The 25,104-nt window shown below is 38.9% G+C and overlaps 3 protein-coding genes across 4 annotated transcripts in view; 2 read left to right on the top strand and 1 right to left on the bottom strand.

Moving 5' to 3' along the window:
• ASB3 (ankyrin repeat and SOCS box containing 3) overlaps positions 1-12,790 on the bottom strand; it is an 80,814-nt gene extending 68,024 nt beyond the window's left edge. For both annotated transcript variants that reach the window (XM_080927023.1, XM_080927024.1), the window contains exon 1: positions 12,695-12,790. The gene's annotated coding sequence lies outside the window, so the exon portion shown is untranslated. The remainder of the gene's footprint in view (positions 1-12,694) is intronic.
• Positions 539-6,680, top strand: CHAC2 (ChaC glutathione specific gamma-glutamylcyclotransferase 2). Its single transcript, XM_080915796.1, has 3 exons — positions 539-745; positions 4,109-4,144; positions 5,624-6,680. Exons 1-3 carry the CDS (start codon positions 611-613, stop codon positions 5,987-5,989), a joined length of 537 nt encoding a protein of 178 aa, XP_080771922.1. The 5' UTR covers positions 539-610; the 3' UTR covers positions 5,990-6,680.
• Positions 12,791-12,918: 128 nt separating the features above from the next.
• ERLEC1 (endoplasmic reticulum lectin 1) overlaps positions 12,919-25,104 on the top strand; it is a 30,245-nt gene continuing 18,059 nt past the window's right edge. Inside the window, exons 1-8 of the mRNA XM_080939059.1 lie at positions 12,919-13,238; positions 18,050-18,154; positions 19,405-19,485; positions 20,016-20,093; positions 20,217-20,280; positions 20,923-20,957; positions 22,386-22,609; positions 22,698-22,827. Coding sequence (XP_080795185.1) covers positions 13,077-13,238; positions 18,050-18,154; positions 19,405-19,485; positions 20,016-20,093; positions 20,217-20,280; positions 20,923-20,957; positions 22,386-22,609; positions 22,698-22,827 — 879 coding nt within the window. The 5' untranslated portion in view covers positions 12,919-13,076. The remainder of the gene's footprint in view (positions 13,239-18,049; positions 18,155-19,404; positions 19,486-20,015; positions 20,094-20,216; positions 20,281-20,922; positions 20,958-22,385; positions 22,610-22,697; positions 22,828-25,104) is intronic.

Raw genomic sequence — 25,104 nt, 5'->3', positions numbered from 1 at the left:
AGTTTAGTCTTGTCCACTGTGGGCTCTTCCAGATGTCTCTATATAAAAACCTCTATCCTCCACCATATCTAGGCGCAGTCATGTTCTTTGCCTTTTTCCCCCAAGCCGGTAAGCAACTTCCACTAGAATTCAGTTATTTTTTCACAGACATAAAACTACTGTTGTAAAATTCTACTTCTATGTGAAAGGCAAAGGACAAAACAGATATACTTCCGGGATCTGCTACTCCGGCTGCTGTTACATGTGGGCAGCTAGCCGACTTTCAAAACACAACAAAATGCCTATGTGCTAACTGTGGTGCCCATACATGTGCCGTAGAAGACAGGAGTCCTACCTTTTCTCCTCTTTCTAGTCTCACTAGGAAAAAGGGTGGGAGGGTGCTTGGTGCTCCAACACTAGTCAGAAATCTCTAAAGAATTATGGGTAATGTAGTCCCCTGCCTTCCATTCCCTTCCCCCACCACTCCCTCACGTAGAAGCTCTGAAAACCCAGTGTGCTTTGCGCCGCAAATCAGGCGTGGTCAGTGCACCAGGTACTCTCCCAAGCAGCCAGTTACTCCCCACCACTGCTGTCTCTTTCTTAGGTCCGGGTGCTTTCAAGGCCCAGAAACATGTGGGTGTTTGGTTATGGGTCCCTCATCTGGAAGGTAGACTTCCCCTACCAGGACAAGCTGGTTGGTTACATCACAAACTACAGCAGGCGCTTCTGGCAAGGCAGCACTGACCACCGTGGGGTCCCCGGCAAGGTAAGGAGCTAGCGCCGCATGCCAACCTACCCAGCAGAGCACTGGAACGGATAAAGTTTTCCACGACTTCGTTGGCCACCTGCCCTTACCTCTCTCCAGAACTGGCCACCTTAGGCCGCTTCAGAAGTCAGTAATTAGTTTCTAAACCAGAAGGCACAGGCACACGAGATCGCCCAATGCTGAAGTGGCCAGGGCAGCACCCTTGTCTTAGCAACCTCTGCCACCGCACAAAATTGATAAAGTTGAATTTTCATGTCACCACATGGTCAGTGTGTAAATTTGTTGACATGTCTACATTATGCCAGGTTCTTGGTTTGAATTTACATATACCTGTAAATTTCCAATGTTTTAGTTTTAAAATGCCTCAGATCACTAAAGAACTAGTTTCCAAAGCCAGTTTCCATTTTTATGCCCATGGTGATTATTTTGATTGGGAGGTATAAGCTAAGTTATGTGAAGTTTGCAGTTCATTCTGAGTAATACAGTGAAAATCTCCATTACTTTAGTGGTTCCTTCTCCATAGGACTCTTGAATTTGTAATGTAAATACAAATCATTTGATCTGTTTTTCAGTCAGTCATATAAGGCATTCAGCTCACTAGGGGTTTAGAGTGTTAGAAGCAGCTCACTGTTTATCAAACCAGCTTTGCCTTGGCTGCAAAACACGTAATATGTGAAAAAATAAATAAAACAAGTATGAAGTAACTAGTAACTTGTTTGGTTACATCTAACCTTTGGACTACTACATTTTGAATGTTTATGTGTTCTCTAAAATACTCTTAAAATGAGCCTAGTCTACTGGTACAAGTTTGTAATCCAAAAGAATATCACAAGTTCAGTACCTGCCTGGACCTCAAAATCAGAAATGAAAAAGGAGTTGGGGATATTGCTAAGCAGTAGAGTTCTTACCCAGCACCATTTTAAAAAATACTGTAAAGCATAATATCTTGAAATACTGGAAGCCGGATATCAGCAGAGATTTTAGGAAGGGGATCACGGTTCTAAAACAGTTTGTACCTGCTCAAAAGACACAGGTTTTAAATCAGGAAAAGCACCTGAGATAGATCCATTCTAACTACAGTTTATCAGTTAAGAATTAAGGTAGACTTTCCTGGCCTAGTGGAACTCAGACAGAGGGCAAATGTTTATTTACACCAACAGAAACATCATAACCAAAAAATTATCAGGCCTATTATAAAACAATATTTAAGACATTAAAGAATTAAAGCAAATAAATTGCCTGTAGGTATATCCTTAAACTAGGCTTTCATTTTAATGACCAAACATTAAGCAGGCAGGTATGTGTTTAGGACTGCATATTTTACTACCTAGGCTCAAAGGGTGTATTTCTTACATAGTACATTAAGATATGTGTACTGTCAAGCAGACTGCTGGTAAAAGAAATTATCTAATCAATACAATATTTCTTTAAAAGTCCATGATTTGTTTTCAAGTTTTGTTGTTGTCGTTGTTGTTGGTGGTGGTGGTGTTTGTGTGTGTATCTTTTTTTAAAAATAGGTCCAGAAACCCAGCATAATGCCAGCACTTGGGAGGCAGAGGCAGGCCGGTCTCTATGAGATGAGGCCAGAGTTACATAGTAAGATCCTATCTTTGGCAAGATAGGATCCTTTCAAATGAAAAGATAATCTTTTCTTTAAATGACATTTTTGATAAATAAGGCCAGTGATGTGGCTCATCGAGTAAAGGAAAAAACTGACTCCTACAAGGTATCCACTGACCTCAACGCACAAGCCATGGCACAGGTGTGCACATATAAAGTAAATAAGTATAAAAAAATTAATAAGATATCTATAGAAGCCAGTGTTTCTTTGTGCTTCAGCTTACTAAGACTTAAGAAAGGGAGCTGCATTGGCTGATAGTTTTACATCTTCCATTTCAAAATAGAAACAACAAAATGGTCAGCAAGCACACAACTACCTGGAACTCCAGCTCCCGGGGGTCTTTTGCCCTCTTCCGACCTCACGTGCACATGCCCCCACATAGACACATGGTTTTTAAAATATTTACTTGTTTATGGGGAGAGTAGGTGTATATAACAATTTAAAAACAAACCAAAACTATCAAGAACTGGATCAGGTAGACAGAAGGGGAAATAAGCTGAAATACAAAACGTGTCGCTCTCACTGCAGGTATTTCTTCCTCCTTCCATTGTAATCACTATACATTTTACCAATCTGATAATCCCAAAATACTTCTATCATATCAGTCATCTGCTACCCAAGTGCCATGTTTTATTTTTTAATTTCTCTCACGTTTTGATGGCTTCTTGTTTCCATTGTTCCACTCGTCTGCCTTTGTAAGGATCTACTTCTGCTATTAACTGCACCTCCAACCCCTCACTCTGCCCTCCCAAATCGGGCTCTATGTAAATCCTAGTCATCTTTCTGAACTGTCTTTCTTACATGGGGGGACCATCTGCTACAAACAGCAGTCTCGGGAAGCTGAGACAGAAAGTTCACCAAGAATTCAAGTCAAGCCTGTCAACATAGTGAGTTCTAGGCCAGCACCGGCTATACACTGAAAACTATCTGAAAGGAACAATTGATTAATTAAAATGTAATTAATTAAAATGTACTTAGGTCCTGCTAGGTGGTCTGTCTTGTATTAAAACAGTGAACAGAAGAAGGAGGAGGAGGAAGGAGGATGAGGAGGTGGGGGGCAGGAGGAGGGGGAAGAGGAGGAAGAAGAGGAAGAGAAGTAGGAAGAAGAGGAGGAGGAGGAGAAAGAAGAAGAAAATTCTAAGCTAGGCTTGGTGAACATGCCTATAATCCTAGCACTTCAGAGCTAGAATAGAAGCAGGAGAAGCAAGAGTTCAAACCAAGCTTAGCTACATAGCAAGTTTGAGTCCACTCTAGGCCACATGAGACATACTCAAAAATAGCAAATAGATGACAGGTAGATACAATGATCAATCTAGTATTAGCCTCTAAATAAGTCAATATGACATTTATTTATGAGGGTATAAAAACAGCTACCTTGAAGCACCCTGTGGCATAAATACAAAAGTAAATGTACCTCATAGCTACAGGTAAATTCATTCATACCTGAGACCTAAATATAGCCTACTAGTGGTTCTGAAAGCATGAACCCAAGATTTTCACTAAGCCAGCTGGCATGCTATTATAAACACCCATTATCAGGGTCCAAACCTACAGAATCAGATGTGTTAGAGGTGTGGCTTAACAATGCTTTAGCTCACTCCCTAAGTAAAGTGCTTCTTAGATGTAGTAGAGCTTTATTCTATGGCAAGTTGCTAATGTTTAGTTATTTAATGAACTTTAATTCTGAAAAAAAACAAAAACAAAAAACCAACAACAACTTTTTTCTATCTTTTTCAAAACAGCCTGGAAGAGTTGTGACCCTTGTTGAAGATCCTGGGGTATGATATATTTTTATTTTACATAGCTCTAATTAAATAAAATGTTAGCTCTGTTTTAATAGTAAGTGAAATTTTATTAGTCATCACAGAAACTTGATTAAAACTAAGTTTGGAATGCTTTTCTGTGTTGGTTTTGGGGATTTGCTTATTTATTCTCTCTCTCTCTATACACACACACACACACACACACACACAGAGACCAATTTCCCCTCTCTCTCTTCCTCCTACATCCTCTCTCCCCCAATTCACCTTCAGAAAAGGACAGGCATCCCAAGGATATCAACCAAACAGGGCATGTCAGACTAGGCATCCTCCCTAGGCAAGACAAAGCAACCCAGTAGGAGAAAAGGGTTCCCAAAAGCAGGCAAAAGAGTCAGAAATAGCCCCACTGGCACTGTTAGGAGTTGCACAAGAAGATCAAGGTACCAACTATAACAGATAAAACTCGAGTTTGCCTAAGTTTTAGGGTTTGTTTGGTTGTTCCAGTTTGGTGGTTTGGGATTTTCAAGACAGGGGGGTTCTCTGTGTAGCCCTGATTGCCTTGAATTAAGGGCATCACCATCACCACCCACTGTCCAGCTTCTTTTCTGTGCCAGTTGGAAAGTTACAAACAGAACGCAAAAACTAACAAAATACAACCAAACTATATGTAATCTTCACTTGACGACTTTTCTTAGTTTGGTGACTGAACTGAGAATTTTGTGATCCTCTTTAATAGTAATAGGAACAGGCTCCATACAGCCAGATTATGACTAGGAATCAAATATACTCCTTAAAGCACTCTTGAAATTTGCCTAGACTCAGGTATTTTTCAGTAAAAAAACAAAAAAATTCTAACTGGTTTTATAAATAGCACTTGTGATTTTGAAACGAGTTTGAAAGCACTCAAAACTTCATGGACAGGACCCAGTTTCTTTAAAGAAGGGGGAAAATGATACAAAACAAAAAACAAAAGCAGCAGTACTACCACCTGCCTTTAATCAGCAAGTTAAGGCAGAAGAATGAAAAGTTCAAGACGGGCCTTGTTCAAAATGCTAGTCCTTATCTGGGAAAAAAAAAAAAAGGAATCGGGGAACCATTAGTACCATTAATTATAGTCTTGATTACAAAATGATTTCAACAGTTTATAGTGGGAAAGCCATCTAAAAGTACTTTATCCTCAAACCAATGATTGTAACTCCTAGTGAGCAAATGGTACCTTTCTTCCACAGAATTTAATGCCAGTGGACACTTGATATTAGTTTAAAAGTAAGTCCTAATATAAACTTTTGATGGAAGACACTTGCTGTGCTTGATCCAAATCAATTACATATTCAAAATAAAGCATTTTATTTACTTATTAAAAAGCAGCATCTACCCCTCTGAGGCACGTGGAAATAAAACTTCATTGACTTCTAAGACTAAAGCTTATAAATTATCTTCACCTACTTTGATAACCTTATAAGTACAAAACAGTGTATTCTTTTCATTTTTCAACAGGGCAGTGTATGGGGTGTTGCTTACAAACTACCAGTAGGAAAAGAAGAGGAAGTAAAAACATACCTTGACTTCAGAGAGAAAGGAGGCTACAGAACTACGTCAGTTATTTTTTATCCAAAAGATTCCACAACAAAACCATTCAGTGTTTTGCTCTACATTGGAACATGTGACAATCCTAACTATCTTGGACCTGCACCTCTGGAAGACATTGCTGAACAAATTTTTAATGCAGCTGGTCCAAGTGGAAGAAATACAGAATACCTTTTTGAACTTGCAGATTCTATTAGGAAACTTGTGCCAGAAGATGTAGATGAGCATCTCTTCTCTTTGGAAAAATTAGTAAAGGAACGCTTAGAAGGAAAATAGAACCTGATTTGCAAACACAGTCACCAACTCAACCAAAGAGGCAAGAGTTTTGGTCTTCAGAGAATAATATTAGTACAGAACAACAGTATATTTTAGACATTCTTACTTGAATATCTTACTATATAGTATTATAATTGGAATATCATCTAAATTTACGATTTATTTGAAAGTCTCCTAAAACATTTAAAAGGGTTTCATAAAGGGAAAAAAAAGGGTTCACGTTGTACAAGTAATTTCCTAATTATATAACATTTCAACATTTGTTCTTTAGAAATACAGGTCTTGATTAATTTCCTGTTTCTATTCGAGTAACCATGGTTTGTTGTATATACCTTTAACATAATGTCATTTGAAATATATAGTAAGAGGTAAGGTTCTAGCACTGACTGTTGTTAATTTCCTTCTTGTTTGGAATTAAATGAACATTAAATTTAGGCCAAAAGAAATTAGATTTTTTAAATATAAATTGTTCCTTTGGAATTATAATGTGCTTTCTTCTCCTTTGGGGTAAAAATGTATTTTATTACAAAGAAAAACTATATAGCTATACATATATCAATCCACTAGTAATAATGATATTTACTTTGTATTTATCTCATAATGAAGCTTTAAAATAAAAGATAGGTTTTCTGGTGGACACATAATAAAAATTGTGTTTACAACAGATTTTACAATTATAATTTCTCTAAGTAGTGTCATTTCCTGATTATATTCTATATTTTTTCTTTTTATATATTGTCATGTAAATAAAAGCATCAACTATGTGGCTATGTAATCAGGAAGCTAATTTTTAAATTATTAACTTCATAAAATTAGCCTTGATTTCTTTTTTTTTTTAAATTGGTTATTTATTTACTTTACATCCCCATTGAGGCTTCCATTTCCTCTCCTCCCAATCAGAACTTCCCTTTCACCTCCCCTCCCCCTACTCCTCATTAAAAGGAGAGGCCTCCCATGGATATCACTTGGCCTTGGCATAAAGTTGTAGTAAGATTAGGCACATCTTCTATTGCAGGTAGGGATGCAGTGTAGTCAAAGACAGCCCCTGCTCCTATTTTTGGAGTCCCACATGAAGAACCAGTTGCACAACTGTTACATATGTACAGAGGGCCTAGGTCAGTCCCCAACATGCTCTAGGGTTGGCAGTTCAATCCCTATGAGCCCCTATTGTGCCCAGGTTAGTTGATTTTGTAGGTTTTCCCGTGGTGTCCATGACACCTCTTGCTCTTTCAATCCCTTCTCTCCTTTTGCAACAGGATTCCCAAAGCTCCACTTAATGTTTGGCTGTGGCTCTCTGCATCAGATTCCATCAGCTGCTGGATAAAACTTCTCTTACAACATTTATGCTAGGCTCATGTCTGCAAGTATAGCAGAATATCAAAAATAGTGTTAGGAGAGGGCTCCCTCAAGCTGAGTCATTGTTCAGCCATTCCCTCAAATTCTGCACCATCCTTTACCCCTGGACATCTTGTTGGCAAAAAAATTGAGGGTCTGTGGTTTTGTGGCTGGGCTGGTGTTCCAGTCTTTCCATTAGAGTCTGGCCTGGGTACAACAGATGGCCAGTTCAGGATCCATATCCCCCACTGCTAAGAGTCACCCTCATAGATTCCTGAGAGTTTCCCTTGTCCTATCTCATAACAGATGCCTCCCTCCCAATCCAGTTCTCTCTTCCAGTACTCTCCCTCTCACCTCTCCCAAATTTGTCCCTCCTGTTCCCATTCCCCATCCCCTCTCCCACCTAGTCCCATCCTTCCATCTACCCCAGATTTCAGATTGTCTCTCCCTTCTCAGTGAGATTCAAGCATCCCCCCTCAGGCCCTCCTTTTTACTTAGCTTCTTTGGGTCTGTGCTTTGTAGCATATCTATCCCATACCTTATGACTAAAATCTACTTGTGAGTACATACCACATTTGTCTTTCTGGATCTGGGTTATCTCCCTCAGGATAAACTTTTCTATATTCATCCATTTTCTTTCATTTTTTTTTTTTTTTTAGTTTTACATTTCTTTTTTTTTTTAATTGGATATTTTCTTTACTTACATTTCAAATATTATCCCCTTTCCCATTTTCCCCTCTGGAACCCTCCTATCCTATCCCCGCCCCATGCCTCTATCAAAGTGTTCTCCCTACCTCACCCACTCCCTTCCATCCCTCCCACCCTGGGATTCCCCTACACTGGGGTATTGAACAGGGCCAAGGACCTCTCCTCTCATTGACGCCCAAAAAGGCCATCATGTTGCTGGAACCACTGATCGCTCCATGTGTCCATTCTTCAGTTGAGGGACATCAAGGTTTCTTTCCAGTTTCTGGCTATTATGAATGAAGCTGTTTTGAACATAGTTAAGCAAGTGTCTTTGTGGGATAGTGGAACTTCTTTTAGGTATATGTCCAGGAATTACCATTAATTACCATTATTACCTTAAGTGGAAACTTAAGGGTTCTTTGGAAAATCAGTTGGGTGGTGTTTGGCTGGAGCAAACACACAAAGGAACATTGCATGTAAGGAGGCACAGGTGTGAAAGGTTAAGGCAAATTGTGAAGGAACATTGCACTGAAGCAGACATAGGAAAGAGGATGCTCTGCTAAAGCAAGCACATGAAAGGAAACATGATGAGGGATTCTTTCTAACAACACACATATATTGATCCACCTTACAATGCATAGTTGAGCTGCATAAGACTTCATGGAATGACAGAGACAAGCTTAGCTTGCTGGTACAGTTAGCTGTGCAGTGCTTGTAGGTCTTGCATCTTTGCTTCTCTGAGAGAGGCAAAGCCTTGGTGTCACCTCCTGGACCCTCCTGTCTCAGCTAGGTTGTGCCATCACTGGCTGCTGATTCCTGTTTGCTATCTTGACTCTGCAAACAGGACTGCTGATATTTCTGTGAAGTGTTTGTGAGTGGATCAAGCTGCCACTGCCTGCTAGCCTGTGAACTGAACTGCCAATTTCCAAACAACACAGAGGGAAGTTGCTCCAAATAACCTTTCTAAACAGGTCCACTTTCCCCATATCCTTTCTTTTCCACTAACTCTGGTGGGTGGTGGGCTACATGGAAGGTTAAAGCATTTAAGAACCATCTTAAAGATAAGGTTTGAAAAAAAATAAAGTGACAGGCCTGGTGAGACTACACTGTGAGTGGCCAAAGCGCAGAGAGGTCTAGGCTGAGCATGCAGAAAATGCGGCCCTCCAGTTGGTTCAGGGGAGCAGGAACTCTGCCATAGGGACTCAATATCTTCCCAGAAAGCCACTGCACACAAACCAAACTCTCAGGCCATTTGCCACCTGGAACAGTGGAGATCCAGGAACACAGGCCTGGCGAGACTGCGCTGTGAGTAGCCAAAGCGCAGAAAGGTCTAGGGCGAGCACACGCGAAAAACATGGCCCTCCAGGTCAGTGGAGCCGGAACTCTGGCATACAGACTCGGGATCTGCCCGAAAAGCCCTGGCTCAAAGTCTAGACACGCAGGCCCACAGTAAGGCACAAGCCCTTGTCAGTGGGAGCCAGGGTTTGCCTGGGAAAAGCAGTGCTTGAAGTTCAACTCTACAAACCCTCTTATACCTAGACTAGAGAGGAGTCTGACACATAGACCCAGGGAGAGCACATCGGGAGTCCTCAGAGAGAAGAAAGTACTGTACTATTGGGAAAAGGGTCTGTGGTGGCCTAGAGAAAGAGCCAGGTCCCTGCCAGTAGTACTCAGGACCTGTGGGCACAGGGCTGAGCTACCAGAACAGCCTCACAAGAGCTCCCACAGAAAGAGCTGAGTCACTGTTAACAGAACCCACTGCTTGCCAACCAAAAGCCAAACACTCAGAATCAGTTTTCTTCCTGAAACCTCAGGCCCTCAGGTACACGTGAGAGACAAGTACCAATCACTGACAACAAGACCACGTATAATCACAGACAACAAGATGGCAGGAGGAAAACGAAAGAACTTAAGCAAGGGAAACCAAGACAACCTGGCAACATCAGAACCCAGCTCTCCTATCACAACAAGCAATGGAATGCCAAACACTCCAGAAAAGGAAGACTCAGACCTGAAATACCTCAAGATGATGATGGAGATCTTCGAGAAGAATATGGATAACTCACTTGAACAAGAACAGGAGGAAACCATAAACAAATAGAAGCTTTTAAAGAGGAAACACGGAAAACACTCAAAGAACTAGAGGAAAACAGAACCAAAGAGATGAAGGAATTGAAAACGGAAATATAAACAATAAAAGAAGACACTACAAGAGATAACCCTGGAGGTGGAAAACCAAAAAAAGAAATCAGGAGTCACAGATGCAAGCATCTCCAACAGACCACAAGAGATAGAAGAGAGAATCTCAGGGGCTGAAGAAAACATTGAAAACATAGACAAAACAGTCAGAGAAGATGCAAAAGCCAAGAAGCTCCTAACCCAAAATGTCCAGAAGATGAAGGACACAAGGAGAAGACCAAACTTAAGGATAATAGGAATAGAAGAGGGAAAAGAATATCAACTAAGAGGCACAGTAAATATCTTCAACAAAATTGTAGAAGAAAACTTCCCTACCCTTAAGAATGAGATGACCATGAGCATAAAAGAAGCCTACAGAACTCCAAATAGAGTGGACCAAAAAAAAAAAAAAAAAAAAAATCCTTCCCAACACATAATAGTCAAAACACCAAGTATTCAAAACAAAAGAAGAATACTAAAAGCAGTAAGGGAAAAAGTTCACGTAACATACAAACGCAAACCAATCAGAATTACACCGAGCTTCTCATCAGAGACTATGTAAGCTAGAAGCTGGACACACATCATATAGACCCTAAAAGAACACAAGTGTCAGCCCAGACTGCAATACCCAGCAAAACTATCAATCGCCATAGATGGAGAGACCAATATATTCCAGGACAAAACTAAATTTACACAATATCTGACCACAAATCCAACCCTACAAAGAATAATAGGTGGAAAATCCAATATAAGGAGGGAAACTACATCCTAGTAAAAACAAGAAAATACCTAAGCAAGAAAACCAAAAGAAGAAAGACACACAGACATAATTCTACCTCTAAAAGCAAAAATAGCAGGAAACACCAACCACTATTCCTTAATATAACATAAATGGACTCAATTCCCCAATAAAGAGACATAGACCATCAGACTGGATACATAAACAGAATCCAGCACTTTGCTGCATACAGGAAACTCATCTTAGAGACAAAGACAGACATTATCTTGTGGAAAGCCGTTTGTGCCGCACCCAAACATGGCGCCAGCTTCCCGCCGAGGACTCAGCAAACAGAGCTGTTGCCCAGCCAAGAGACTTAGTGCGCATGTGCCACATAGGTCACAGCCCGCTCTCGGGGCATGCTAATGAGTTACTGGAGGGCGCACCAATCAGGTAGCGACACGTCTCCTGGGCATATATAAGCAGTGCATTTTCCTTCCACGGGGTCCCCTGCTCAGAGTGTTGTATAATAAAGGTTGTTCGCAGAAGAATCCTGTTGTTGCACGCCTTTTCCTGCTGGCGGGACGTGGGGCGCGAGATATTATCTCAGAGTAAAAGGTTGGAAAAAAAAAAACCTTCCAAGCAAACGGCATCAAGAAACAAGCTGGATTAGCCATTCTAATATCAAATAAAGTAGAGTTTCAACCAAAAGTTATCAGAAAAGATAAGGAAGGACACTTTTTATTCATTACAGGGAAAACTTATCAGGAGGAACTCTCAATCCTTAACATATATGCTCCAAATACAAGAGCACCCATATTCATAAAAGAAACCCTACTAAAGTTCAAAAAATACATTGCACCCCACACAATAATAGTGGGAGACCTCAACACCCCACTCTCATCAATGGACAGACAGATAATGGAAACAGAAACTGAACAAGGACGCAGTGAAACTAGCAGAGGTTATGAACCAATTGGAATTAATAAACATCTACACAACATTTCACCCTAAAACAAAAGAACACACCTTCTTCTCAGCACCTCATGGCACCTTCTCCAAAATTGACCATATAGTCAGTCACAAAACAAGCCTCAATAGATATAAGAAGATTGAAATACTCCCATGAATCCTATCAGATCATCATGGACTATCAGAAATCCTATCAGATCATCTTCTCCCAGTGGAACATGGGAGAAGACCACAACATGGGCAGTCCTTGCCAAATGTTCTATAGCAAACCCTGTAAAATTATTATACTGCAGATGAAAAAAATTCTGACATTACTTTTTTTCAAGAAGGGGAGAAGAAACCAAAAATTTCTGTCTATATGAAGTCGGCTGTAACTTGGTTCATAACTTCACATTCACCTGGCTCTGGCCTTGATGGAAAGAAGCTTTCTGGACTCCTAAGTAAAATAACAGCAGCCCAACACTTGAGTCAAGGGAGAGAAGACCCCTCCTGAGGTAAAAATGCAGGACTGTAAAAGCCTAGACACCTAACAAATCTATGCCAAAGTCGAAATCTGGTGTCCCCAAACACACAGTAGCTGAGAACGACGTGACAACAGTCGCCAGCAAAAGAAACTAAGAGAAGCTTCTGGAAAGATGAAGAGTGCAAATAGCAAAAGAGTGGAGGGTAGCCAGCTCAGTCGGAACTGTAAGTTCTACTTCCAGTCCGCACTGCTGTTCTCTAGTCGCTTTCTGTGAGCAAGCCGCTGTCCATTCACCCCCAAACCCCCGAGAGTCCCTTGCGGCTGGACTGAGCGCCTGGGGTCCAGGACTCACCTCTCCCGGCCGTTTCGCCAAAGAGCCGTCCCCAGACCCGTTCAACCGGCGTCTATCCCGGGCCTCCACGTTTGAGTCCAACCGCTAGGATGCTGTGGCAGCAACGCAGTGTAACGTGACCCAAGCGCGGGCTTCGGTTGGCCACCAACCACACGACCCCGGATGTTGATGTGCTGCCTGCCCCGGAAGCGGTGGCCCGAAGCCCTTGTAAGGGCGGAGGTGGCTTTGCCTAGCCGCCCGGAAGGAGACGTGGCGGCGGTTGGGTCTCCGGCACCAAGGACGCTTTGTAGTCTGGCCGCCGCCTCCTTCTCCTCCTTCTCCTCCTCCTCCACCTGTTCTCCTCGGGTAGAGGAGGTTGTGTCGGCGGCTGGAGGACGCGGCGATGGAGGAAGGAGGCGGCGGCTTGAGAAACCTGGTCCCTGGAGGGCCGCTGTTGCTGGTTCTGTACGGTCTCCTGGAGGCGGCCGGCGGCTGCCAAGCGCTGCCCCAGCTCAGCGACGACATCCCCTTCCGAGTCAACTGGCCCGGCACCGAGTTCTCTCTGGTCAGTGCCCTCACGAGCCGCAGCCTTCTTCTTTCTCCCCTCTTTCTGGCACGAAGCTTTCGAGCCAGCCCTCAGTTTTCCTAGCTTTTCCTTCCAGAACCTTTTCCCCCCAAGCATTTATCGTTCCTAAGCCCCCCCCCAATTTTTGTTCATCCATTGATTAATTTAGCACATTAAGTGGATGCACCCTCCTTCCTAACTAGGAGATCCAGCGGTCACTTCATCTCCCTCCTTTAAGTCTCTTTGCGTTAGACTTCTCCACAGTCCCACTCTATTCTGAGGAAGTCAGAATTACTAGCACATCACTACTACCCACACAACCGTCCAGCAGACAGGAGCCCCAACTCTATTCATTATTCCTCTCCAACTCACATTTTAAAACGACTTACACAGACGTTCAGCTTCTGGGAATCTTTTCCTTTAAGGCATTTGAAAGGGCTGTTTGGTTTGGAAGACATTAGTGAACTTGTATGCTGAATATTATTGACCACGCAGAATAAACTAGAGGCTTGAATGTATTACCACTGTTATTTAGAACTCTAGAGCCTGAGATAAAAAGGATTTTATAACCGTTAATTAATGTGTATTGTGTGAAAGGGCAGGTGGTTATGAGATCCCCCCCTCCCCACGTGAGTTCTGGGAACTGTGCTCACTCCTCTGAGAATAATAATAATGTGTTTTTAATTTCTGCGCCATCTCCAGTCCTAGAATATGAGATTTTGGTGTATAATCCGACAAGAAAGAAAAATCTGTTTTTCGAGAGTGTACTGCTGAAAAGTCCATCCATGTATAACTACTACAGACCAATTTATTTTAAAAGGTGATCTTGTGACCTGAATATATAGCTTAGTTGTTAAGAACACTTACGGTTCTTCCATGGGATTCAAGTCTGATTGCTAGCACCCACATCCGGTGGCTCACAAAACCAGGTAACTCCAGCTCCAGGGGATCAAGTGCTGTCAGTCATCTTCCCACTGCACTCATGTATATAACTACACATCTGTGCACATAATTAAAGAGAAAAATAAAATATTTTTAAAGACTGCCCTCTTAGCTGTACCATATACTCATTTATTTCGGATTGCCTTCTCAGGAAAAGCAAAAGGTACTTTTTGTATTCAAATTACATGTTATCTATCATTCAAGTTGGGGCAATTTTACTATACTTTTTATTTACTATTCCATTGAGATATTACTAGGTATTAACATAATGCCAAAACAGTATGTATCAAATTAGGCTCCTAGAATCTAACTCAGTGACAGAGCATAGTCTAGGGCAGACTTTGAATTTCACATCACCACATTATCATTCGTTCTGTTTGCCTTGGTTTTTGTTTATGATGTGTTTTCATACTCCGGTTGTTTTTTTACCTTTCTGTTACATTCTGACCATATTCCTGAATTTGAGTAGTAGATGTTTCTCTGGAAAGTCAGGTCTATCTTTGTATTAGTGATCTACTGATATTTTAATTTTATTTTTTATTTCCATTAGTCTCCAGTGTTAAAACACCTGTGCAAAATATTACAGATCTAAGGAAATGGCAACAAAATCAACATACCAAAGACTTGGGAGTATTTTTTTGTTTCTTTTTGTTTGACTTATTTTGAGAATAATCTAGATGATTTTTATAAATTGGGGAAAGAGACATATCCTTGCACAAAAGTAAGCTTTTAATAGTTGGTCTTTTGAAAGTTTCAAATACTTCTATAGTCTTAATACTTCCCTTCCAATTAAATAATAATATTTAATTGAAATAATTGCTTTGTGTGTGGTTGCTGGTTATTTTTATGAATAAGTTATTAGACATTTAAAGTAATTCAGCAGCTGTGTGAACTAGGATAAAGTCTTTAGTCTACATTCCAAAATAAACAGATACTGAATTAAAATATTTAACATTTTTTCCTAAGCCTGTTGTTGTACTTATTTGTTTTGCTGTTGTTGAGGTAAAGTCTTACTGGCGTCTATCTTGAGGATATCCATCTGCTTCAGTGTCCCCCAAAACCTGGAATTAGGGATTATAAACACACACTACCACACCTTACTCTTCTAGTAATTTATACTCCCAAAATATATATAGGTAAAGATAACCAAGAGTATACCTTGTGATCCTAGTTGTACACAACTCACTGATCCAACAAAGTTTTCACTGTTGCATCCCCGTTTTTGAAAACCAGACAGGAAGTGGTGTGCATACTGCTGATACCAGCACTCAGGAGGCACAGGCAGGCTGATCTCTGAGTTCAAGGCCAGCCTGCACTACATAGCAAGTTGTAGGCCAACCAGGGCTATACAGTGAGATCCTACCTCAAAAATAAATGAATAAATAGTCTTTTGATAAACTAAAAGAATTGTCTTCTAGGCAAGATATGGTAGCACATTTCTCTAATCCCAACACTTGCTAAGTAGAGACAAAAAGATCAGACATTCAAGGCTAGCTTAGCTTCTTAGTTCATTGTCTATATAGCAAGTTTGAAGCTAGCTTGTGTTACATGAGACTGTCACCAGAAAGTAAATACAGTTTGACCCTACGGCTCTAAAGTTTCAAATACTTTGATTCCCTCATCACCTAAAATGGTCTTTTAAACAAGGACTGTTGGTCATAAAATAAGTATACACAGTAATCTTTAGAATATATAATAAAAGCTGGCTCAAATATGTTAAAACAGTTCAGCACACTCCTATGGAGCTAGCCTGCTTGGCTTCTCTGAGCTCTGTTTCATCTTGGTAGATTAACATTTAGATTAACATTAGACAAGTTATTTAAGCTCTGGCCTCAGAGTACTTTTCTCTGCTTTATAATGCTGTAAAAATTAGTATAATGTTTTATTTGACGGTGAATAAATTAATAAATACAAAGTAGTTAAAAGAAGATAGTTGGCTTTACATGTTCACATTTGCAGGTTCTGTATGTGTAGATTTATCTAGCCTATTATCAAAATTCTCAAGAGAAGGGGACATATTCCTATAATCCAAGACTTAGGACACTGAAGCAGGATTGATTAATTGTGGATTAAATGCCATCCTGTCATCCTTCGTGACTTCATTTAAGACCAATCTGCAGTATCTAGAAAAAAAATTCGGAAACAAAGACCAGCAGATCTCCGAGTTGATGGCCAGCCTAGTCTACACAAGTTCCAGAACAACTAGTACTACATAGACGCTATTCTAAGATAGATAGATAGACAGACAGACAGACAGACGGATAGATGGATGGATACAGGCAGAGAGATTTTTTTTTTTAATTGTCATACCAACAAAAGTCAGAGGAAAACAATTGGGTCTAAACAGAATGTATATAGACCTTTTTTTCCCATTCCCAAAAATGAAAATAAAAAGTAAAACAGTATTAACATATATTTAAACATTTGCATTGCATTATTATTGTAAATTATCTACATAAGATTTAAAATATAAGGAAGGCTACTGCATAGGTTACATTCAAATCAATGCCATTTCCAAAAGGATTTGGGTATTTTTCAAATTTGGGTGTAAAGGGCAGAAAGCCTGGAACTTATTTCTGAGGCTTCTAAGAGTTAATACTGCCTTTCTGTTTCTATCATTGTCTTGGGAAAACATTACCCTATTTTTATTTATATTTAAGATTTCATTGGTTCCAAGTAGTATTAGTTTAAATACAATAAAGTTTTATTGTTAAGATGAGAAAAGAACAGACATATTTAACAGTAAGAGCCAAATAGGCAATAGATTTATAGCCAACAAAAGTGAAAAGAGACTTGAATTATAAATTCAAATTATAAATTTTAAATTTGAAAATAAAATATGTATCAAAAATTTTTAGTAAAATGTTATGTTACATTAAGTGAAGTATTTGCTTAGAATATAAAGGTTCATATGAACAACGTACGTTAGTTTTTATAGTATAGGAAACTTAAGGGTAGTTTTGTTGACATGATAGGAATGAACTGTAGCCATTATGCTAGTCAACTACATGTTTTTATAGTTTTGTTAATAGTCATGTCTGTTTGTTTACATATTGTACTTTGTTGCTAAAGTGATAAAGTGGCAACAGTCAATAATGCCCATAAAGCCTAAAACATTTACTCTGGCTCATTGCAGTAAAGTATGCTGACTCCTGATATCTATTCAGAAAAGACATTTCAGCACAGAGGGTCCATGATAACTATTCTTTTTATAAGAACTTATTTATAAATAAATTCATATATTCCTTAAGTATGAAAAATAACTGCTTTAAATTATATTCTAGTGTCTCATCCAACCAAATTCATAATATATTTGTAAAGTCCTAAAGATTGTCAAATATAGATGATTGCTGATAGAAGCTATGGGTATTCTGTGACAGCATTCTTGTGATCATTCTTGTCTCTTAAGCTAGGAGTATAGCTCAGTGGCATATACTTAGCACACACCTAGATCTAGATTCTGTTTTCAGCACCACCAAAAAAGTAGACCATGGGAGACTAGAATTTAAACAGATCCACCTGCCATTGCCTCCCAAAGGCTGGGCTTAGAGGTGCATGCCACATGTACAACCTCAATGTGCTTATTAATAGGTAAATTTCAACCTGTTGCCTTATTGGTTTTCTTTTACATTCCAAACGTTACTTTTTTCTGTTAGATTGGACAACAATATACAGTTTGTTATTTCCACCTAATCATTTAAAGATATTTACACTATTTTGCATAGCTCTGAAAATATGCTTTAAAAATCTTAAGTCAAAATGGTAAATTTACTTGTGGATCCTTTGTTCTAACTAGCACTGAATGTATTCATTCAGGCTTAAGCACTTTAACTGAAAAAAATAATGTATGTTTTGTATTTTATTTCTAGCCTACAACTGGAGTTTTATATAAAGAAGATAATTACATCATCATGACAACTGCACATAAAGAAAAATACAAATGTATACTTCCTCTTGTGACAAGTGGGGATGAGGTACATTTTTATGTATATATTGTTGATCTCTCTCACTAAAGATGTATTTTACAACCTTAGGATCATATACCTTAAAAATAAATGAAAAGATTCTCAACAATCTTGTAGCATAAAAATATAACCTCTTATTGTTTTCTTTGATTTGAGGATTTATTTTGGCAAAATTAGCAACCAGGAAAGTGTGGTGTTCACACCTGTAATCTCAACACTAAGAGGTTGAGGCAGAAGGATTATCATGAGTTTAAGACCAGCCTGGACTACATTGTGAGACCTTGTCTGAAATTACAAAAGGGAAAGAGGAATTAGTTATTAATGTTTTTAATAAAAAGCTAACTTCTTGTTTTTCTTTATAGAAATGGTGGTTGTTAAACATAGTATAGCTTTTCAATATAAACATAGTGCTTTCATAAAGAATTTTTATAATAAATAATTCTCTAGGTTCCTTATACTTTCTTACTACCTTAGCTCGTGCCCTTTTCGTTCTCCTAAAATGACCTAACTCCTCTCATCCATCCTTCAAGGCAATGACTTCTTTCAAGATGAGACAGGAGAGGCTGTATAGAAAGGTATAAAGGACAGCAGCCTAGAGCCAAGAGGCTGAGGTCTAGCCTACAGTTAGGCTTCATCAATTAGAAAATCAGTTCCTCTACTCAATGAATTGGTTAAGCCAGTTTACATTTTCATGGTCTGTAAAGTAGAAATATTAAACTCAGGACTTTTCTTAAGTTCTGTTCATATTTGAAGTCTGTCCAAGGCAGCTATTCCATGCTGTTTTAAACCCTTTTAAAACAAAATCCACCCACATAGCCACACATGTGTCTCAATCTGAAGTAGAAGAGTATGAAGGAAGCTAGAAAGAACCTTTCCATAATAGAACCATTCTAAAACTTCCATAGCTAGAATTTGGGAATATAGGTAATTACAAATTCTGAAATAAGACTACAAGAATTGTTCAGAAAACTGATACTTAAGAACCTTTTTAAAAAGAGAATGAAATGCTATAGAAGGTTTGTTTGGTTTTGTGTGTGTGTGTGTGTGTGTGTGTGTGTGTGTGTGTGTGTGTGTGTGGCTTTATACGTTATATTTGATTTATTTGAAAGAAGTGCCATCCCATAGGTTCTTGTTAAAGTTGTTGACTCTTTTTCTTTTATTTCCAAGCATTTGTGATTTAACCATTGAATTAATACCCAGACAGCACAGTTGGATGAAGTTCTAGGAAAACTGTTTGTTAAGCTTATTTTTTTTTCTAGGAAGAAGAAAAGGATTACAAAGGCCCCAATCCAAGAGAGCTTTTGGAACCACTATTTAAACAGAGCAGTTGTTCCTACAGAGTAAGTATTTTATGTGCATTTGAAAGTAAGTATCTAGCAGTGAGTAGATCCTTAAAATGGCTTTTCTTCCTTTATTACGGTATATCACATTTTAAGTTAGGCACAAATCTTATTGCTTAATAGTATGTTGTTCATTTAAAATCTTATATAGTATACCTTATATAGTATAATATCAAAGTATCATTTACTGAACTACTTTGAATGTTTTGGGGTTCAAAGGAAAGCTTTCTTTCATGATAGAATTATAAAATGCATCACTATTTTTAAGCTATACAGAAAATTAGCCTGATAATTATTACAGACCCAAATACATTCTAGCTCTATTTCTGACTTAATCTTCATACAGAGCCTGTTAGTAGAAACCACCTACACTTTACAAGTTTTGCATTTTGTGTGGCATAATTATGTGTCACTTCATAAAAATTTATTCCAGATTTCAGGAAGAATCTGCCCAGATGCTTAAAATTTTAGGTAAAATTCAGTTGACTTATATGGCTTTTGTGTATTTAAAAACATATCTGTCTTTTTAGATTGAATCTTACTGGACTTATGAAGTATGTCATGGGAAACATATTCGACAGTACCATGAAGAAAAAGAAACTGGCCAAGTATGTTTTTCTTTAAATATAAAACATAAAATGAAAATTTTCATAATGATATTGATAGTTTTTAAGTTGTAGCAAATGAAATATGTTTGTAAAATGCTGTACTTTTTTTTTTTTTTAATGTAGAAAGTAAATATTCATGAATACTACCTTGGGAATATGTTGGCTAAGAATCTTCAGTATGAAAAAGGTTAGTCTTGCTACAATGATGATAATACTCCTGGGTTTTGGTTTAACATTTAAGTTCAAACTAAAATTTAAGGCCAGGCATGGTGGGGCATGACTGCAGTTCTAGGATTTGGAAGGTAGAAGAAAAGGGAATTCAAGGCCATTTGCTTTACATAGCAAGGCCTATATGCTTAGGCAACATGAGACTGACTCAGGAAGGAAGGAAGGAAGAAAGCAGAGGGAGGGAGAGGAAAGGAGAGAAAAGAAAAACGAGAATGGTTCTGGATATTGTGTGATTTTCTTTTTTAAACTTTATTATTGTTACAGTTTTTTATGTATGTGCATAAAGGAGTCAGAGGAAAACCTGTGGGAATCAGTTCTCTCCACCATGTCATTCCCAGGAACCAAACTCAGGTCTTTCATAGAAATGATAGAAGGACAAACAGGACAGACATACAGAGCAGGTGTATAAACACCCAGCACATGTGAGGCCCTGGCTTCAATACCCAACAACCCACCCCAAAGCAAAACTCCTGTAATATTTGCACCTTCTTTAAAAATAAGTTTAGTATCCTAAAACTGATTTTAAAATATAGATACTTTTATTGTAAAGATGTGATTGTTCATGCTGAGTGATTACCTTTTTCTTGCATTGTTTCTACAGAACGAGAAGCAAAAGAAAAAGAAAAGTCAAATGAGGCAAGTGATGTGTTAAGTTTTCACACTTCATTGTTAGGTATGACCTTAGTGACAAAAACTACATATATGTTCCTTGTATAATGCCGTAAGGAAGTAGGACAGATAAATTTCACAAATTTATGACATCTGGGTTTTCTATGGAAAGATACATCACCAACTGGGCATGATGGCTCACACATTTAATTCCAGCATTCTGGAAACAGAGGTGAGCAAATTTCTGTGAGCCCAACCCATTTCATGATCCAGGCCATCTCACATAAGTGAGACCCTGTCTAAAAAACAAATAAATTATGTTGTAATTCTACTATTTACTTTTTAAATAGTACCTAAGTAAATTCTCAGCTGACACTAGTAATAAAGGGTTGTCATCCCAGCTTCTTGGAAGACTGAGGCAGGAGAGTCACAAGTTCAAGGACTTCCTAGACTCTTACCTTCCATATAGCAGAAGGAGAGAACCGACTCCTGAGAGTTGTCCTCTGACCTTCACATAAACATAGAGCTGCATGTGCACATATATGCAAATACATAAATATGATGCCAAAACAGTTAAAACAAGGAAAAGTGACTGTATCGCCCAGGAATAGAACAGTGTCTAGCATATGAACACCCTAAGCTCAATCTCCACATAAAGGAAAATAATATCACTTATGTGTCTGCGAAGTACCAGTCCATCATTTCAGTGCATTATGGTTTTGCTTTCTGTGTAGCATTGGAAACAGTGGTAATAAAAGCATTTTTTAATTGCTTGTTCCTCATCTCTTATGACTATCAGATAAACTGCACATGTACATAGCAAGCTACCCACCTACACAGGCTATAAAAGAGGCTAAGGATAGAACTGTCTTTTACCTCTGCCCAGTGCAAAGCTGCTATGCATATGCATATTGTAGGTACTTCATATATGTCTATAAAATGATGGCTCAGATTAGTATTGTGTTCATGTAGTTCAAAGGATGCTGCTTTCTTTCTTCCTTTCTTTTTTCTTCTTTCTTTTCTTTCTTATCTTTCACTATCAGCCCTACTTGGAAATCAGCCTTGAAACTTGTAAAGTGTAAAATATAAAATATAAACAATGCTCACTACAGTTTAGTGAAGGAACTAAGCAACCCAGTATAGTATATTTTTTTCATTAGCTTAGTTTGTATCTTCAGAACTATTGAGAATAACTCAGATTAACCATGTCTTTGTACTCTTCACTTAAATGAACACTAACTTAACATTTTAATTTTAGTTCTGTATCATATTCCTAAGTACATATTTGCTCAGCTAAGAACCTAAGAATCAGAACATTAAGGTTGACTAAAAGTACAGAAATTTTTCTCTTTTGCTTACAAAGAAAATGTAAATTTCTTTTAAAATAAATGTTTTCCCATCCTCAAACACACCTCAAATTTCTAATAAAAGGTCTGTCTTACACGTTTTTTTAAGATTCCCACTAAAAACATTGAAGGTCAGATGACACCCTACTATCCTGTGGGAATGGGAAATGGCACACCTTGTAGTCTGAAACAAAATCGACCCCGATCAAGTACTGTGATGTACATATGCCATCCTGAATCTAAACATGAAATCCTTTCAGTAGCTGAAGTTACAACTTGTGAATATGAAGTTGTCATTTTGACACCACTCTTGTGCAGTCATCCTAAGTACAAGTAAGATGTTCATTCAATTCTAAACATATAGTACACATGTGCTTTAAAGCATTCATATTTAGCTTTAATGCTTTTTCCTACTGACTAGGTTCAGAGCCTCTCCTGTGAATGACATATTCTGTCAATCACTGCCGGGATCGCCTTTTAAACCCCTCACACTGAGACAGTTGGAACAGCAGGAAGAGATACTGAGGGTGCCATTTAGAAGAAATAAAGAGGTATGAGATTTAACTAATTATACTTCTTCAGTGTTTCATTTTCCGTGTTTTAGAACCTGTACCACAGATATGTTAAATATTTCTGTAGCAATTATAGTGGTAATTTATTAACTTCAAAATTTAAATTCTAGCTATTTGAATATCAATTCTTTATCTTAATACTTTCCAGAATTTTTTTATCATTTTTTAAAAATTAATTTGCTTACTTTACATCCCCGCCACCATTTGCTCTCCCTTTTGTCCTCCCAGTCCTTCCCTCCTACCTCCCTCTGACCCCATCTACTTCTCCTCCTTTTCTCTTCAGAAAAGGGGAAACCTCCCATGAATATCAGTCAGCCTTCACATAACAAATTGCAGTAAAACTTGGCCAACCTTATATTGAGGTTAAACAAGGCAGCCTGGTAGGGGAAAGGGTCCCAATGACAGGCAGCAGAGTTGTAGATAGCCCCTGCTTCCACATGAAGGCCACACTGCGCAGTAGTTATGTATGTGCATAGGGTCAGTCTCATGCATGCACCTTAGTTGGTGGTTCAGTTCTGTGGGCCACTATGGGCCCAGGTTAGTTGATTCTTTAGAGTTCCTTATGGTTTTCTTGACACTTCTGGCTCCTAGAGTCCTTCCTCCCCTTCTTTTTAAGCATTACCTAATGTTTAACTGTTGGTCTCTGCATCTGTTTCAATAAATTGCTGGGTGAAGCCTCTCTGATGATGGTTATGCTAGGCTCCTGTCTGCAGGGATTTCATCCCCGTGAAGAGATACCATGACTAAGGCAACTCTTAAAAAAGACAACATTTAATTGGGGCTGGCTTACAGGTTCAGAGGTTCAGTCCATTATCATCAAGACAAGCATGGTGCTGGAGGAGGTGAGAATTCTATATCTTCATCCAAAGGAAGCCAGGAGTATATTGACTTCCAGGCAACTAGGAGGAAGGTCTCTTCAAGCTCATCCATCCCTATAGTGACACATTTCCTCCAATAAGGTCACACCTAATAGTGCCACTCCCTGGGCCAGGCCTATTCAAACTACCACATTAGGTATAGCAGAATATTAACAGTATCAGGGGTGGGTCTCTCATAAGTCTCAAGCTAGACCAATTATTGGTTGGCCACTCTTGCTCCATCTTTACCCTTGCACATCTTCTAGGCAGAACAAACTGTAGATCAGAGATTTTTATGGCTAGGTTGGTGTCCCAATCCCCTCATTGGAAGTTTTGCCTGTTATAGAGATGATCGGAGGAGCTGGGTGATCCAGGATCCATATTCCTCATTGAAAGAAGTCTTAGCTAGGGCTACCCTCATAGACGCCTGGGAGTTTCCATTGCTCTTGGTTTCTGGTTGATCCCAGAAATGCCCTCCAGCTGTTCTGTTTGTCTCTCCCAGTACTATCTTCATCCATTCTCCCCCTACCTGATTCATCCTGTTTCCATTCCCACACCCACTCCTACCCAGTCCCCTCACTCACATGCACACCTACCCCCTGCTTGTCCACTCATGATGTCTATTCTTTTTTCCCTTTTCAATGAGATTCAAGTATTCCCCCTTGAGACTTCCTTGTTACTTAGCATTGTTGAGTCTCTTGAATATAGCATTGCTTTACTGCTAATACCTACTTATAAGTGAGCACATGTTTGCCTTTCTGGGTCTGAGTTACCTCACTCAGGATGATCTTTACTACTTCTATCTATTTGCCTACAAATTTCATGATGCCATTGGTTTTAATAGCTGAGTAATACTACACTGTGTAAGTGTACCACATTTTTTTCTAATCCATTCTTCAGTTGAGGGACATCTAGGTTGTTTCTAGTTTCTGGCTATTATGATAAAACTACTCTAAATGTATTTGAGCAAGTGTCCTTGTGATATGGTAGAGTATCCTTTGGTTATATGCCTAGGAGTAGAATAGCTGGATCTTGAGGTGATCCATTTCCAGTTTTCTGAAAATCTGCTAAACTGATTAAATGGATATAAATTGGAAAGAAAGAAGTTAAAGTATTGCTGTTCACAGATGATAAGATAATATACATAAGTGGCCTGAAAATTCTGCCAGGGAACTCTACAGCTGATAACACCTTCAGCAAAGTTGCTGGATACAAAAAAAGTACGTAGCTTTTCTATATATAATGATAAACAGGCTAAGAGAGATTAAGGAAACAATACCCTTCACAGTAGCCACAAATAATATAAAATATCTTGGTGCAAGATATTTTACAAGTGAAAGACTTATATGTCGATGTGGGGCCCTGAAAGGCAGCCTGGTTCCTGTTTAAGCTGAGGCTA

The sequence above is a fragment of the Micromys minutus genome, assembly GCF_963924665.1.
Source record: "Micromys minutus genome assembly, chromosome: 1".
NCBI classification, from domain to species: domain Eukaryota; kingdom Metazoa; phylum Chordata; class Mammalia; order Rodentia; family Muridae; genus Micromys; species Micromys minutus.
Note: the sequence above shows the minus strand (reverse complement) of the source record. Positions and strands in the feature narration are given on the sequence as shown.